At 33.5% G+C, this 18,355-nt stretch overlaps 2 protein-coding genes across 5 annotated transcripts in view; both read left to right on the plus strand.

Annotated features, from left to right (window-relative positions):
- The window catches only part of LOC108686774 (rho GTPase-activating protein 7), a 250,438-nt gene extending 240,705 nt beyond the window's left edge, over positions 1 to 9,733 (plus strand). For 2 of the 3 annotated variants that reach the window (XM_018192238.1, XM_018192237.1), the window contains exons 11-16: positions 4,908 to 6,627; positions 7,063 to 7,400; positions 7,511 to 7,662; positions 7,933 to 8,217; positions 8,401 to 8,580; positions 8,820 to 9,733. In XM_018192238.1, the coding sequence (XP_018047727.1) occupies positions 4,908 to 6,627; positions 7,063 to 7,400; positions 7,511 to 7,662; positions 7,933 to 8,217; positions 8,401 to 8,580; positions 8,820 to 8,934 (2,790 nt within the window). In that variant the 3' untranslated portion in view covers positions 8,935 to 9,733. The remainder of the gene's footprint in view (positions 1 to 4,907; positions 6,628 to 7,062; positions 7,401 to 7,510; positions 7,663 to 7,932; positions 8,218 to 8,400; positions 8,581 to 8,819) is intronic. The other variant, XM_018192239.1, reaches the window with a different exon arrangement.
- Positions 9,734 to 9,947: 214 nt separating this feature from the next.
- LOC108686758 (UPF0769 protein C21orf59 homolog) overlaps positions 9,948 to 18,355 on the plus strand; it is a 61,944-nt gene continuing 53,536 nt past the window's right edge. For both annotated transcript variants that reach the window (XM_018192210.1, XM_018192211.1), the window contains exons 1-6: positions 9,948 to 11,058; positions 12,303 to 12,471; positions 13,111 to 13,260; positions 13,836 to 13,921; positions 14,003 to 14,173; positions 14,533 to 14,748. In XM_018192210.1, coding sequence (XP_018047699.1) covers positions 12,333 to 12,471; positions 13,111 to 13,260; positions 13,836 to 13,921; positions 14,003 to 14,173; positions 14,533 to 14,748 — 762 coding nt within the window. In that variant the 5' untranslated portion in view covers positions 9,948 to 11,058; positions 12,303 to 12,332. The remainder of the gene's footprint in view (positions 11,059 to 12,302; positions 12,472 to 13,110; positions 13,261 to 13,835; positions 13,922 to 14,002; positions 14,174 to 14,532; positions 14,749 to 18,355) is intronic.

Raw genomic sequence — 18,355 nt, forward strand, 5'->3', positions numbered from 1 at the left:
GAGAGAGAGAATTGATGCCAACGCTCTTGCATTAGATGCATTACTAAAGGTGCATCCTCCTCGAAGGAGAAAGAAGAAAAGTATCTATCGCGTCGATTCTCCGCAATATAAATATATGTCTATAGCCTTCGTCGTTTGACTCGTAGAATCGTCTCGCCGTCTCGCCCTTCGTCAAGCGTGACGCCAGTTAATATTTAATGATGACGGCGAAATGTCGGAGAGAAAGTAAAAATAATTGAAATACGAGACATGGGATAAAAATTAGAAACACTGAAGTTTTTCTCATCGGCTTCTCGTAGTTGAATATACGATCTATATTAATTTGCATTTATATCAAAGAAAAAAATTTTAGAATATAAATTTTCAAAGTTTGTAAACTGAAATGCTTCTGAATTATGTCAATAAAGTATTAAACCATTAATTTTATACGTTGAAAGAGTAATGGATACTTTATATTCTCGTCAGTCTCTCCATCATGATGCCAAGTACTTATCGCAATTCACGAACGAGAGATTCTATTTAGCCTTCTAGTTTTTGTTGATTCGGAAAATCGTTATCGGCATTCACGCATCCGAGAGCTTTTCGTTCCGCTGTTATCCATCAATCCGTTCTATCAGAGGCTGCCCTAATTGCTCCGTTACGAGAAAAGAGAAACGACATGGTGACCTCTGCAATTTTTCGTATCTCGTCAAGTTCCTATAAAGGTGACTAAGCCAAAATGGACGTCTTTTCGTGCATCTCGAAGACGGTTGGTTTTCTAACAATAGGACCGACACATCGCTTCTTGTTATGAAACTTGACGCCTTTGTATTTTTATGTTGAGCACACACAAATTGTATGTCTGTGTGCGACCTCACGTGATCCACGCTAATACATGACAATAGACACGATCTCACCGTAGAAAAGTCTCGTACAGTTGTACAGTGGGCACCGTTTAACACGCGTACACACGCGCACATTTCTCATCTAAGAAGCGAGGATAACATTTTAAATCTTAGTTATGAATGTGCAATTTACAAGAAATGCGACAGTCTACGAAAGGAAAATTATGCAACTCTTTATAAAACGCTGACTTTTAACATTTTGACTGCATGTATATTCAATTGTGATACATCTATGTGAATTCAGGATGCCGCGAGTATGAATTTGAATATGTACACATTTACTTATTATCATTATATATGAACCGAGAATATTTTGCATTAACTATATTATAGTTAGTAGAATATAACTATATTCTGAATTCTAAATCCAATCGAAGATATTTATTTGGAAAATATTTTACTAGAAATTTTTTAAGTAAATTTTTCAAATAAAAGTTAAATTAAATAATTTAATTAAAATTACATTATATAAAATAAGGATGATTAATGCTTATAGTCCCTAGAAGTAAGTTTGATCAATCTTCTAGTTTGATTAAAAATACTATGTACACTACACGTGCACTTACATAAAGTGTCCAACTATATATATATATATATATATATATGTCTTTCAATTTTTTCACGTGCTCAGTAATTATCTGATTGGTTCTGCCATTTTTCATCAAGCTAATTAAAAACAAAGTTGATTAGATTCTTACTTATAAGAACACTAGTTAATCCATACGTGCCACTGGTACGCAAAAATATTCTCACAATATCATGCTTAAAGAAATACAAACTGTCTAAGAAAAATTAAAACCAAAAATAGTAATATAACAATCGTACTTCATTAAAACCTATTTTTTGCACTTACGTTCTCTGATTATGTTTATTTTATTCATTTTCGTATTGTACCATTTACTTTAAAACGGATGTCTGTAAAGAGGATTCAGTAAAAGAAATAAACTTTGTTAAACAGAAGAAGTCTTTGCTTTCAATAAAAAAAGAAGAAAGTATAAATAAGATAAGATATAATAATTCTTCTTTGCTTAATATTATAATAGAGTGGCACATTAAAGATTTCAAACCTTTATAATGGTACATCAAACAAAAAGGTCAAATGAAATAAATGATATAAAAATAATAGATCGATGTAAGAGAACCGATTACGAAAATCCATGCAGCAGTCAAAGAATTAAAATATAAAATATCGATTGAGTAAAATTTCTCGCAACGTTTTTTTTTCTCTAATTTGACAAAAAAGTGTATATCTTTATTACAGGATATTTTTATTACAGGATAATAAAGTAAAAAATGGTATTGTAAAAATTGTAAATATTTTTGTGTTGTTGAAATTAACTATGATGCATTTTACATTTACTTCTCGTTTGATTTATTTTTAGATGAATATAAGTATTATAATGACATTGGTACCAATTCTCGAATGATTGATATCAGCTGGCGCCACTAAAAAAGAAATGTGCCATTTCTGTGTATTACCGCGCGCAAAAAAGATGTTTTATTTATACGCACGAGGCCATTGAAAGGAATAATTAGCGGCGCAAAAATAGTTTCGCAATTATACCATGGCTTGCACCAGTGAATCTTGTCTCGCAGGCTTCGTCAAAGGCTCGACGTTTGTCACCGAAGTCGACGTCGTCTTCACTGTCAGACGTCATCCGGCTGATTTTATTTCTGTCTCGACGGAAAAGTTTCGAAAGCTCGTTCGCCTGCCCCGCCTTTAACATTAGTCCAATACAGAACGCGAAATGCACTTCGAAATCTCAAAAATCTATTTTCTGCCGGCGTCGCCCACGCCTTATTTCCAGGCCGATATCCCGCGCGTGCAATGTCGCGTATTTTTATCCGTGGCCCACATCCCCGAGGAGAAACACTACCTCATTATTATTCGGTCACTCACGTAATCGAAGAAAAAAAAAAACAAGAAACATATGGAAGACGCGAAAAAACGAAACTTCGCTCCATGACGGAGAAATCCATTTGGATTGTAAATCCATTTCGAGCATTATCTTAACACCCATGTTGCGTTGCGCGAGATTGTTCTAGTAAATTATTTTTTTACAACGTGTATCATAACTTGCCCTGGAAACGCCTATTTCCTACATAAAACGGGATTTATTGTGACGATAAAAGCACACAATCGTTCTTCCGGATGTCCAAAGCTTCCTGAAATGAATTAGGAACACACAATTTGGGGCCACGTCAGTTCGTCGGACGGACCGTTGAGCGGAGCAGTGATGTAAGTCAGTAATAGTCTACCATAAATTTCGAAAGGTACAATGAAATTTAATTTAGGAGACATAATTAGGACATAAACTGTTTTGACGTGACGGAAATTTAAAATGTTTCTTGTTGTAACACTTATTGAATTGATGGTGATCTGGAATAAAATTAATGATTACATAAGAAATATTATTATATATCATTCACAAATAAAAGATTATTTAATTTTTATCTTCTCCGACAATATCTGGCTGTCTAATGTTCTATTTCTATTAAATACTATAATTCTTTTTACTTTGTTGAGAGCAACTTCAAACAGACTTTGATTAACTTAATCAACACTATCATATTTAATCATATTTATCACATAATAAAATATTTATTAAATATTAAACGAATAAAATTCTATTAATTCATAGAATTATGTTTAATGTATCAAAAGAAAAGATTAAGAATAACTTATTTTTTATCTTTTTCTAATTTTTAGAAAAAGATAGAGAGTTAATTGAACAGAGATTAGAATTAAATTACATTGATAGAAACGGATATTTGTCGCTTGACCGCCACTTTAACCGCTCGTTTCCACCAATACTAAAGATTAGAAAAAGACGAAGAGTAAGTAAAACTGAGATTAAAGTTAATCTACATTGGTGGAAATGAGCATAAATTAATCGGACTTTAGTCGAAATAACCCTGACGTGATAACAACGCGATTTTTTTCTCGAAAATCTCGAGTTTCCTGGTCCGTCAATCCTTTGGAAACTACTAAATTCTTATTCATTATTCACCATTCTCCATAATTCTCGCGATTATGGAGCCTATAATTTCTTTTTTCTTTTATTACCGAGGGCACAGCAGGAAATACTTAACTTGAGACCTTAAGATCCCATCGCCGATTACAACTGGTAAAAGTGGCCGGTGCACGGAACACTTTCTATAATTAATTACAGAGCATGGGCGCGATTCGCCTGTTTTTCAATGGCGGTCCTTAATTTCGTCGTTACGAATTGATTGCAAAGTACTGTCGTTCATTAAAAATTCAATGAATATCGTTTAATTCCAGCATTATGTTTCTCTCTCGTATAGACGTTATGCCAGATAAACATGAGTCACACATTCTTTCGCCACTTTGTTAGTTCGCTGTAATCTCGCGGAAGAAACGCCCAGGCTTTCACAGATAATACGCGCCGGTCGGCTAGTTTATTACTTACTTTGTACTTGCCCGAATCGCACCTTGCACGCGATAGGATTATCCTCGTGCGAAATAAATGGGTTCGAGGTCCTACTCGCGAAAGCCGCACGAATGAATTCTCACATTTGAATCAAGTTCCCGGATCCAGATTCAGCTGGATCTGGATCGTGATTCAGCTTGGTGAATCACATTTTGCTACATCGCGTTTTTGCTTAAAAATCTAGGTCAACTATGATATTCTTATTAAAATTAATAACTATGATATTCTTATTAAAATTAATTATTATAATTGTTATAATAATTGTTATGTGCACAGTAATTCAATTAAATCTAATGCTTCAACGATGGCTTTAATAAATTTTTGTTAAAACTGATTAATATGTTTTCTTAATAGAAATTGTTTTATTAAAATCATAACTATTATCCAAATAATTATTATCGTACGATTTTTTTCATTTCTTTTCTCCAGTTTATTATTATTTATAGAATGTTGCATTAATGCGACTTTAGGGAAATATATTTATAATTGTGTATTATAATTAGTATTAGTTGTTGTAATTTATTAAAATCGCTTTATTTTAAATTATGTGTTATCATTTCTGATACAGAGTGCTGGTGGTGACGAATCCGACGAGGACACACAATGCGCCTTGAGTGAAAAATGGACCTTCGAGAAGAGGACAAGACGCTGGTCACGCATAGGCGACGTCACAACGGCAAACGTCGAGAGATTGCAAGCGATCGCCGGACAAAATGCTGCGTCCGAGGACGACTCCCTCGAGGATCGTCTGGAGGCTGAAGAGGCGGAAGATACCATGCTGGAGAATCTACGGTACGGCAGTTTACCACCAGGAACTCTTCCTGATGGGGAAAACGGTACGCGGTTTCGCAGATCCGGTTCGGAGAGGCTCCGGGACGGCGCAAAAGCTTTTCTGAGGCGCGTGGAATCCCTAAAATCGCGACGGAGGAAACGCCAGAATCGTGATGGAGTGGTGATCAGCGGTCCTCAAGTGCTCGATGTGATGTCCATGCAGCAGAAGATGAAGGAACTGAACTGCGTGGATGTGTCGCCCACGGAGCCGGCGCCGGTGTCCTTCAACGAATTCCTATCGGCTTCGCCTGTACAAATTCCCGGTTCGCCGGTTACTTTACCGGCCTCTCCTTATCATCTACCACCGTCTCCGATGGCGAACACGCCTAGTCCCTTTGGCGACGATTCCTCCAGCTACTGCTCGGACGGTTCGCAAGGTGGTGGACCGACGCCGACGCCGACTCGCACAAAGATGAATCGCGCCCGTCGATTTTTACATCGCGGGAGGGAGGATCAGGGTGCACTGAGCGACTCCGAATGCCAGCCGATGAACTGGCGACACCGATACTTTCGCGATGCTAATAGCAATCACGCGAAGGTGCTAGAATTCGTGAATGTACGTTCTCAAAGTTCCAAGGAGCGTTCCCAAAATTCCACGCCGGGAAAGAATTCACCGATCAACACCCGCGGTGGTAGCCTAAATCTCGGCAAAGAATCGCAGAGGTATCGCGACAAACTCTCGCAAGACAAGGATGAAAAGGCAGTATCTTCGAAGCGGGAAGATAAAATGCGCAAGAGTTTCCGGCGCCGTGATGAATCGCATAGGGAAGGCAAGTCGCTATCCAAAGAGGTGACAGTCTATCGAGAAAAATCTAGGTCCAGGAGCTCTGAATTGGCCGGCAGTCAAGAGAGTGGCTCCACTGTGGCTAGTAGGGATTCCGAACCAGAAGAAGAATTGCCTAGGCACAAGGGTACTGTTGTGAGATGGCACAGCTTCCAGAGAGGATCGCTCTATCCCGAACCCTTAGATCCATTATGTCCTAGAGCGATGGCTTCCATGTCATGCGGACAACTTTTAGTTCTAAGGAAATTGGCACTGCTAAAACTCACAGCATGCATGGAACGATATTGTCCGACTCATCGTACTGGTTGGAACTGGGAGCTTCCGAAATTCATCAGGAAAATTAAGACTCCTGATTATAAAGATAAGACAGTTTTCGGAGTGCCACTCCTGCTATCTCTACAGAGGACCGGTCAAGCATTACCTAAATGTATTCAAATCGCTTTGAGATGGTTGAGAGCCAATGCTCTGGATCAGGTGGGAATTTTTAGAAAGAGCGGCGTCAAATCGAGGATACAAAAGTTGAAGATCATGACGGAAACCCAGGGGGACAATATCAATTTTGATGGACAGCAAGCATTCGATGTCGCCGATCTTGTCAAACAGTATTTCAGAGAACTGCCAGAGGCTCTGCTGACGAACAAGCTCTCGGAAACGTTCATTGCTATCTTTCAACGTAAGTTTGTGCGATTCCTTGTTTTCTAAAATATAATTCACCCTGCAATTCGCCGACTCGCGTAAAGTAGCCATGGCAGTGTCGCTGCGCTTGGCTTAGCGCCGAGACACTGTCTCCAGATTCTTGAATACTACACTATGGGAATAATATACTTGAGCATGGCATATCCAATCTCTAATTCGGTTGCTTATAACTTCTATAAACATAAACTTATTGTAAACAATTTTTTTAAATCGAAATGTTAGATATTAAGAAACATAATGATATCAAGCAATACGTATTTTTTTATTAATAAAAAAAATTATAAGCAACGGAAGAAGTATTAGAAAAAGAAAAATCGAGTATGATATCAAAAAAGCATTTAAAAATTAACAACTATAATTAATCATACGGAGAGACAAACATGATTTTACAATGCATCGGTTGTTTTCGCAGATGTACCAGTAGAATTGCGACCCGATGCTGTGCAGTGCGTCCTATTACTACTCCCGGATGAACATCGCGAGGCACTGGAAACTCTGCTCGATTTTCTCAATCATGTCGCTAGCAACTCACCCTATAACCAAATGACAGCCTCGAATCTGGCTGTGTGTCTAGCCCCGAGCCTGTTTCACTTCAACCACAGTAACACAAACGTGACTAACAGGTCGAGCAGCGTGTCGCCACGTAGGCGAAAGACTGTGGGCATTCCCGATCAGCGGGAATTGTCGGAAAATAAAGCTGCTCACGACTGTCTTCTGTATCTGGTCAAGATGCATCGTGAATTATTCATGGTGAGTGCTAAAGCATCGTTATTCGTCGATCGCGATTGCTCGCGCGCTTGGTTCGATCACAAGCGTGAACGAGAGAAGGGCACAGCTCATGCCTCTTCCGGTTCTTTCAGGTCTCGTCGGACATGTTAACGCAGTGTCACTTTAATTATATGGAAGAGAGCATTCCAGTCGCTCTGGAGGAACTCGGTTCGGAATTGAAGCAGGATTGGAGGGGGTACCTGTACGCCTGTACCACGGCGTTGCTGAAGGAAGCGCGAGAAAAGTGAGTATTTCATTATTATGATTCAATTCATTTGTGAAAAAAATAATGAGATAATGTAAAAATTTTCGGTTAAAAATTTTCAAATCAAAGATATATATATCTTTATATAGACAAATATAAATGAAAGAAAGACTGAAAAGAGTATATCGAGTTATCATACAAGCCACAAATAAATAGTAATAAAATAATAAAATAACAAGTAATAGAATAATAAAATAGATCAACAGAAGATTTATAATGCGCTGAATTGAAGATTGTAATTCGTTCTAGCAGAAGTCGCGGTTGGGTCACAATAAACAATCCTGCTGACAACAGTGTAGAAATGGCGTATAAAAAAGTTGGCGATGGACATCCGCTTCGTCTCTGGCGAGTATCAACCGAAGTCGAGGCTCCTCCAAACGAGCTATTACATCGTGTATTAAGAGAAAGACACATCTGGGATCCACAACTTTTAAAATACAGACTGGTTACCAAATTGGACACCAATGTGGAGGTCTTCCAATACGCCACCGGGAACATGAGTCCGCTGCCCGCCCGAGATTATTGTGTATTAAGGTGAATTAAAAAAATTACATCAGTTGTCATGATCAAAAATCACGTATTCTTTTTATTTATTTTAAATAAAAAGAAAACATTTGAAAATTATTGTATTTTTATAAATAACAAATATTTTTTATTTCTCGTGAACGATTAATAGAGATGTTTACAGTTTCTAATTAGTATAATTAATTTTTGCAGATCTTGGCGAAATGATCTTCCTAAAGGTGCTTGCGTCATTGTCGAAACATCCGTGCAACATCCAGATGCCCCTGTCATGCTTGGAGGAACTCGCGGCATCGTTTTGGCCTCACGTTATCTTATAGAACCATGTGGTAGCGGCAAATCTCGCATTATGCATTTATCCAGAGTCGATACAAAGTAAGTGATATTAAATTTTTTCCTTCATACAATTCACTTTATCTTATTCATGATTCTTGATTTAGAAATATTTAACACAAATTTATTTGAAGCGCGAATTATTTATCTTCATTTATTTAAAATAAATTAATTATTTTTATTTATTAAAAAATAATTCTTTCATTATTTATTTGAAATAAATTTATATTAAATAGACTTGAGATTAGACGAAAATCCAAAATGAAATAATTTATTTTCAGGGGACGCACACCTGAATGGTACAATAAGAGCTATGGACATATCGCTGCCCTTCATCTCAGCAAAATCCGTAATTCTTTCAAGCACACAACTGACGGACCTGAAAGCAAAGTTTGAGAACAGAGTACCGTGCAACAGCTATTGTTGCACGGTTCTTCTTTTCCTTCTTCCTCTTCGTCCTTTTCCTCCTCCTCTTCCACTTCTACTTCCACGTCCACCTCCACATCCACTTCCACCTCTATGTCCATGTCTACTCTCCAAGTACCCGATGAGCAGCAATATGACAACAGGATCCTAAAGGACGTATTACAAGTCCAGCCTACTATCGATGAGGAATAATCGCGATCAGTAACCAAAACCCACCGATGTCGTAGTTAGCTTTGTTCAGCAACTGTTTTTGAACTTGAGATAAGCAACCTATTTTATCGTATAGTAATATAGTAATAGAATCCCCCGTATGACGTTTACTGTACAAAAATCTTGCCGTCCGTTTGTCATGAAAGTTATAAGGGATGGGATATAAAGAATGAGACTGGACAATTTTACTGAACAATTTTAATGAAGATGACGCGCGTCTTGATAAATCGTTTTGGAATATAAAGGACGACTCGTTTGTTTGCAATTCTGACATTGTTATTGTTCGAGAATTTATAAATCTACGAAGTTTCGATTGCAATTGGGCGCGATATCTGAAATTGCGTCTTACTGTAATTTTTTTAATTTAATCGCATTTTAATAATGAAGATTTAAAAAAACGGCCGATGAATGTTTCCGATTGCGAGATAGAAGATGAACGTCATTCGGTGTTTTCGACGACTATGTGTATGTGTTTATATGAAAATAGCGACTCCATGGGTTTATTCTATATCATAGCAAGTTCATATCTTCGATAAAAATAAGATAGAATGATACATCAGAAAGCAAGAGTTGATATTAACGATATTTTCCTCACAATATCATAATCGATAAAACTTCCTGATATAAAGTCATTGTTCTAATTTGTACAAAATATAATATAAATTAAATACAATTAATTTTTTAATACTTTATTTTTGCAGCAAAATTTTATTACTAGACATGTCAAATATTTTTCTACAAATAGGCACATTCATAATATGTGTGTGCTCTGATGAAATTTTAAGATGAGCAAATAAAGTTGAGATTAACGATATTTTTCTCTTATAAAATCGATAAAATTTCTTGGTACAAAAAGTCATTATTTCGACTTGTACAAATTATAATATAAATTACGATACAACTAAATTTTTTTATATTTTATTTTTGCAACAAAATTTTATTACTGGACTGCATGTTAAATATTTTTCTATAACTAAACACAACTATAATATGTGCCCTGATGAAACTTTTGATGAATAAATGAATCCGTGGGACCGAATTATAATAAAATGTCGCTATGCAGAATCATTCAAGCTTGTAGAGTGCACCAATCAGCTACAGTGACAGTTGTAAATGAAACCGCATCTAAATTGACAGCGTTCGTTACCATTTATGATGATATTGATCGATTAATGTTTCCGTCAGGCTCCTAAAAAATGGGATGAAGCCTAGATAGGATATTATTTGAGAATACAGATTTCACATGCATTTCATATATTTTTTTGGATCAAATGCCAATTTTTCTATCACATAGAGTATCACATTAAAGTAGTCGACTCACGTCTCGATAGAGGAATTTTCTTCCTCTCTCATAAGTATTGCCACACGTAGACGAACCGATATGTAATATGTCGCGTACGCATGTACACATGTGTCTATTTATAAATGTGCTCTATAAGCACGTGTTTGTTATATGTAAAAGAAAGAACTACGTCGTTTCAGTGTCGGAGTTACATGATGCACTGCTGCGCCGTTTAAGCTGTTGTGTGAAAAAATACATAGTGAAGCTATTACATTTAAGTAAAAATAACTTGTAGCTATATACACACACATACACACATGCACACACAAGAAATTTGGTATAGGTATAATTTTTGAGAAAATTATACCTATTATTTCTGTTTTCTTACAGCACCACAAATGCTGTTTTATTTTGTCTTTTTATTTACAATTGATAAAATGTTTTAAACTTTTTTATTTTTGTGAAATTAAAAATATTTTTCATATAGCGATTTGAATAAACGAAGCAGTGCACTGTGCAGTTCTGCTCGTTATCATAGATTTACCGCCGAAGTCACAATGGCCGCGGCAGTTCGAGCAATGCGAAAGGATTTTGAGTAAAGTGTAAGTTTCCAAATCTTGTTGTTCCATCATGTTCTGCGAGTGGTATGAAGATTCCACTCAATGTAAGCAATTATCACTGTTACTCGTATCGATGTTAAAAATTAAAATGAACAAGAAAAAAAATAATAATTTTTGCCGTGTCTATTTCGGAATCATCGCGAGTCAACTAATTGCGCTCACGAATTTAGGACACACACTTAGGATGTTTAAACGTTTGACATGTCCGTATGCAACAATTATTATAGGGACCATCATGTGGGCGTAACAAATAACTGGATAAAACGTAGACATAAAAGTAATAAAAGAAGAGAAAACCAGATTGAAATTTCCAATATGCGCATCACTTGACGATAACATGATGTGTAATAATTATAACAAAATTTTATTTGATGGATCAAATCATTTGTTACGCCCATGGATCATTTTGTTTGAACCTCAAACAGGAAAATGACCTGCGTAAGATGCACCTCATCGAATTGAAACTCTAAGTGTATTTTAACATAATACTAGTCACTTACATTATAGCCGAGAATTATGGATTATGACATAGATTTTTATTGTGCAACGTTGCGCCGAAAATATTTAAAATATTATTAATTGCTGCTATATATATATTATATATCGACGTTAAGCAATCATACAAATATATCATATTTTTGTGTCAAAAACGCCAGTAAAAACACGACGACCAAAATGGAGATTTGCATTGTCGGCGTTTCTTCATATTTCTAACGATATATGAACGTCTTTATTCTTGTAATCCGTGTTCCATTAGAATGTAAATATGTATATTATATAATAATGAGCAACACAAAGTTATATACTCATTACGAAACATCTTCCTATTCTTATCGATCCGTTTTCATTGCTCTCCTTCATTTTATTATCGCTATTGCTTGGTCAACCTAATTCTTTTTCAGCTGTTTGAATGAATTGTGCTAACATTTTATTCCAATTTCTTTCACATTGATAGTATTCACGTTGTTTAATCGATAACTTGTGTTACTATGGACGATGTATCATCCTGACGTTGTTCAGGCTTTTGTTGGGTGAATATACGTTGGATCGTTGGATGTTTAGTTCTCCTCGTGGTTTCCCGTGACAACTCGCTGATGCACTTATAATTTTGACGTCAAATTAATTTTCAAGTCAAATTAATAATTATAATTAATAACCATTCATTATCTCAATCAAAAATCTCAAGCTGTTACAAATTATTTTAATAGTAAAAATTTCAATTTTAGTTAAAAGTTGAAAATTTTGACTTGATAAAAATGGTGAGATTGCACGTGAAGAAAGGTGACGACAGCCAATTTTTATATGATACCGATTTGGAGGCGAATGTGGACAATGTTATATGTGACATCGTAGTGATTTACAATGGTCGTTTGAAGATTTCAAGAATTTGTTATGGTAAATTTATTATATACTCTTTACAGTGGCAGGTTTTCAAATATTGAGAAAATAGAATTAAACATATGTTTAAGAAATTTCGTATTATTTTGACTACTTTGAAGAATCATAACTATATTGTAAAATTAAAAAATAAATATAAGAAATAATTTTTTATTCTATTCTTTTATATAAAATTTAACATACAGGATAAATATAAAAAATTCTTTTATATTACATTATTAGTTTTATCCGTACTATTACTTCTTATGACACAAAATTAAGTTTTTTAAATATAATTTAAAATTTAAGTTATAAGAAATATTGAACAATATGTCTATAAGAAACAAATAAGTTGCAATGAAATACCAATTGTTTTTAACGAGCTTTTGTGGAATGAGATGAACTTATGTGGCAAGCCTTTGCAGTCAGAATATTAACGCGAAAAATCCATTAGTGATTATCTCTTCGGAGCACACCCGTGGCTAGTAATAACAGCATGTAATAAGAAGTCAAGGCTTGAGTTTATGAACCCATCTATCCTGGCCATCGTGTGATATTAGTCACGCGGGATAATTATACGGACTTATATACTTGAGTATAGTCACTCTCCCTCTCATGCGTTTGCCTTCTCATAAGTATCTCTTTTGTGAAAAACAGAGATCGAGGAGCTGGCTAAGCACGGCGTAATGTTACCACCTGACATAATGGGCCTCACGGACGATCAGGTCGAGGAGCTCAAGCTCAAGGACGAATGGGCAGACAAGTGCGTGCCTATGGGCGGTTGGACTTTCAACAAAGACAAGATCGGTACGTAACATTTTTCGCCGTCCTCGCATAATAATAGATTTTATTATAAAAATTAACGCCTCTTGTCATAATTAATAATGAATCATGGATTTTTCATAAGAATTGTTAAAAAATAAAAATAAAAAGCTCCTGCAGAGCTAATAAAGAAAACAAAGTATATATTTATTTTTTTTTAATATTAGCTTATAATTTGTGATATTAATTATACATATTTTATCTTTTTTTTATTTTTGATAACTTCTTTTTGATACTTCTAATTTCTATTATTATATTTTCTATTTGTCTATTTTTCTTTACTTTTTAATAATGTCAATAAAATTTTAAAATAATTATCATAAAAGTATCTTGGCATTTTGATATTTTGTAACGAAATATAATCTTACTATTATAAAAAATAATCTTACTATTATATAAAACAGATACACATGAAATATTTTGTTATCGAATCTCTTATTTTAGTTTTACAAATATTTACAAAGTGATATAAAATTTTACTGAAAATAAATTGTGCAAAATTGTATTTAAAAAGTTGCACATACACATAATAAATTAAGACTGAGTTTAGATAAATATAGGTCGCAGAAATGGCAGACAACCAAACGAAAAGATGCAGGAGGTGCTAAAAAAAACTATTGAGGATGCACGTACCATGACATCGAAAGTAAATGCAATTTAATTTATTATATTTTACTCTTTATAAACTTTCGGTTCACAATTCTTTAATATCATTTCATAATCGCAGAAATTAGTGCAACAAGAGAAACTGGTTACTCAAAAGACAGTTCAAGAAGCTCTGGATTTGTTAAGAGGCGCCGTGATGATTGTTTATCCGATGGGACTTCCACTACACGATGTGATCCGTAAAGAGTTTGAGAATACTGAAGATCTCACTGGTACTCAAGCTTCTCTCGAGGTATGTATATATTGTGTTTTTAAATATTTATAATTAATATGACAATATAATTGTGGACATATCCCCCTTCGATTTTAATAAGCTTTGGATATGGTAAAATAAATATAAAAATAAGAAATATATTTTTTTTTTATAAATACACGTTAAGAGAGAGAACACTCAGACAGAATGCAAAAATGTCATATACATTCAAGCAAATTTAATAAATTTGTCATTTAAAAATGTTGTACAGACGTCTAAAAGGAAAAGCCAATCTGGAAAATGTTCTTTAAGTTTTTGTATCACTTGTGAAAAAATTCAGCATGTTGGAAATAGGCGACATCTTTATCAACATTTGGAAAGACACACACTTGTTGTAGGTAATCGATATGCAACTGGCTCAATTATGGTTCTCCGGAAAGGAGTTATTACCTGGGAAGAAGATGAAGGACTTTGTAGGTAATAACGAGAAAACCAAAGTGATCGTGAAACTACAAAAGAGAGGATCTGGAAAACCAGCGAGGGAGCCATTAATGTCAGAAGATGAACGAAAACAATTAATGTTGCACGCGTATCGTCGTCAAGAACAGCTGAAGGTAAGTGTCTTTTTATACAATACATCGATGATATAAATCTCGGATGAATCATCTACAATAAAGTATATTTCTCTAATAACTTGACAAACAAAATATAGCAATCATAAGAACGTATATCAACTCGTTTTAATTGGATCTCAAAAAATTTGAATGAAAAAATTATCAACAGTAACATTGACATTAACAACAAATGGTGATTAAGCTAGTCGAACTTGACGCGTTCTGTTTTATCTCTAAATGCTCGTTCAAAAATCAATAGCACATACAAATTAGAAATAGAAATAGTTACAGAATTTTCTAAAAATTTCATAATTTTTTATCAATAAAATAATTGATATTGCAAAATTTGCAGTATATTTTTAAATAATTATAAAACAGAATTGATTTGATTCAAACTACTCATGAGATATTCTAGAGCGAGAACATACCTTTAAGTCGCTTCCATTGATCCACGTGCTTAGGAAAAGATAGTACATGCCTATCGATCACGCGCGTGTCCTCTGCACGCCCTATTCGAAGTAGGGTAGCTTATTTCAGAAACAGCTCGCAAGCTTGTTTAACTTGATACTGATCTTTCGAGCCGTTTATGTTGACACGTGCCTTCTCTAATTGCAAATTTTCTCTTCTAGTAATCTAACTAATCTACTTCTGAAGCATTAAAAAAAAGTAAATTTAATTTAATTTTAGAATTCTATATTCTGTAATACTACGTTGATTTAAACAGTACTTTAATAATAATATATTGTTTCAAGACAAGCGTTTAATTTTCATAGTTTAAAGTACGATATAAAATCGTAATATAATATAATATCGCAGTTTGTCTATACATTAATTATTTCCATTTATATTAAAATGAAGATATCCTTCAAATTATGACACTTATTATTATAAAACTATTTTATACGCAATAATTGTGATGTAATCGTTTAGTACATAGAAATATCTATAAATTATTTTTTATTTACATAAAAATATTTTTGGGTTTTTTTTAACAATTTAAATTTAAAATAGTAACATAATATATATAAATGCATATTGATTTAAATAATTTAGTTGTTATGGATACAATTGCAGAGATTATGCCAGTATTCATAGCCTATTCTTATTTCAAGACTATCTTAAATAATATCTTAAGGCTGCTAATACTGCTTTGTGATTAACTTGTGCCAACTTAAGACTGTACTTAAGGCAATCTTAAATATAAGGCTATGAATACTAGTATAAAGGATAAATAGAACTTGTAGAAGCAAATGTCCCATTTCTATCGTTTCTATTATCGATCTAGAGTTGTCTCGCAACAAATAGCATCTAGTATGACTTCCACGTATAATTATTATACATACATCAATAATCAATTAAGAGAAGCTAATGTTCCAAGATAATTTATTATACGTATCTCGTGTTTTATTTAATCTATTTTTATTTAATCTATTTTTATTCTGAAGTATACGAAATACGTGAACATCTTTCTTTAGATAGCAACAAGTATGCTAATTTTTCCAAACTGTCCGCATGAATAATCATAGTATTTTATCAAGGGCTAATTAACTAAATTGTTCTTTAAAGCTTTATCTTTTCTTCGTGTTATTTTTTTGAAATCAAATTTTAATCGAGTGTGGAATATGTGTATTATGGCAAAAAGATTGCGACAAAAAATATACAAAATATATAAATAAATCTGTCTCTTAAAATTTAAAATCGAATATATTATATAGCAGAATTAATATGTGATTTAGCAAGGTTACTATTTCAAAAAAAAATTAACAATATGAAATATATTAACTTTATAAATCATATTAAATTGAAACGATAATACTATACATAATATTAATATAACAATATTAATAGAATATATAATTATACATAATAATAATATTATCATGTCATAACAATAATATTAATAGAATTGTTATTATTATGTAAAGAATACTGATGTCTAAGCTTGTTTTTTTATTAAAATTAATTTCAAATACTTAGTAAATTAATTTTTCAGTTTTCTCTATTATAAAGTTTAAACTGATCTTGCTATTACTATTAATATTACTATTAATAGAGAAAAAAATACTATTATAATTTTTTTAAGTACCTTAATAATTTGTTATTTTCCGTCAAAACTTCGCATTAATCAATAGACATAACGGAAATTAGATTTAATTTATTAAATCTGTTAATTTATAAAATTAATTACTTTATTAATATACTTCGTATTTTACGTCTTAAAGAGACTTACATGAATAATTAAAAAAAATATTCTCATTAAGAATCTCCTTAAGAATCATCAGTTGATTTGGTCTCTAATTGATATGTGTCTCACACACAGGAAATTGCATCCGTGAATTTTCATGACGTTTAGTTTGCTCTCCACAAGAGAACGACAGAAATAGGCCACAGTGTTTGTTGCAACGTAATTTGTTCAGTTTGTTCAAGCCGTTCCTAAGTTCCAATAATTTCTCTCGTTAAAAAACAAAAGCGTAGTTTATACCACGTTAGACATTGAATTCTCAATGAAATTTTCATCTTAATTCGATATATTTCGCTCTTGTAATATGTAACGATCGGTGTCTTACTCTACTAAAAACAATTAATTTCCTTTTAGTTGATTTATCTACAAAAGAATATATATCTATACATACTGTTATGTAACATGATGAATATATACATTCGTTATGCATGTATTATTTTTATAGAACATCATATTTCACAAAATTACGTAAAGGAAAAAACTTTAGACTAATTTAGCATTCTTCAAAAATTTATTATTAAATATAATACAATAGATATGGCATATCGATATTAAGCTACCTATTTTTAAGTAGTATACTAACGATGTGATAGATACAATTTCTATTTGTATCTACTTATGGCATGGGGAAGCTTATAAATCCAAATAACTATTCTTTGTTTTTTATGATACAATTCGCTTACAATCTCTATTATTTACTGGTTGGTTGTCCTTGTCACGTAATGCAGTCCTCTGAAATTGACGTCTGAAAGCTTCCATTATTTGGTCATCATTTTTATGTTGATCTAAGACTGTCCATCAGGCATCGAATCAGTTTACAAGCTTTTTGCGTCGCGTCGATGCGTAAATGAGAAATTCTATCTAATGGCTTTCTCTCTCTCTCTCTCTCTCTCTCTCTCTCTCTCTCTCTCTCTCTCTCTCTCTCTCTTTTCCCTCCTCTTTCTTTCTTCCCTCCTCTCTCTTTTTCTCTCTATAAATTGCGATAATGAGCATATAACGGTGCTTGCATTATGAAGGATGCTCCAAATATTGAGCGACAAGCTGCGTGAATGACAGGACGCACTTGATTTAATCTGCAGTTATTGCGAATGTAGGTCGATGACAATTCAGTCTCGCGTTTGTTTTTATCGAAAAGATACAATCGCATTTTAATAGTTTGAGGGCATGATAGAACTTACAAGATGAGAAGTTCGAAAAGATAAGAATTAATTAACCATGACGATGATTAATTATTTTTGTCTAGATAAAAACGTTTAGATAGTATGAATCATTTGCAGGTATCAAAAGATCATGTTTTATATTCCGGTTTATTAATTATACATATATGTGTGTGTGTGTATATATATATATATATATATATATATA

This window comes from Atta colombica, unplaced genomic scaffold (assembly GCF_001594045.1).
Source record: "Atta colombica isolate Treedump-2 unplaced genomic scaffold, Acol1.0 scaffold189, whole genome shotgun sequence".
NCBI lineage: Eukaryota > Metazoa > Arthropoda > Insecta > Hymenoptera > Formicidae > Atta > Atta colombica.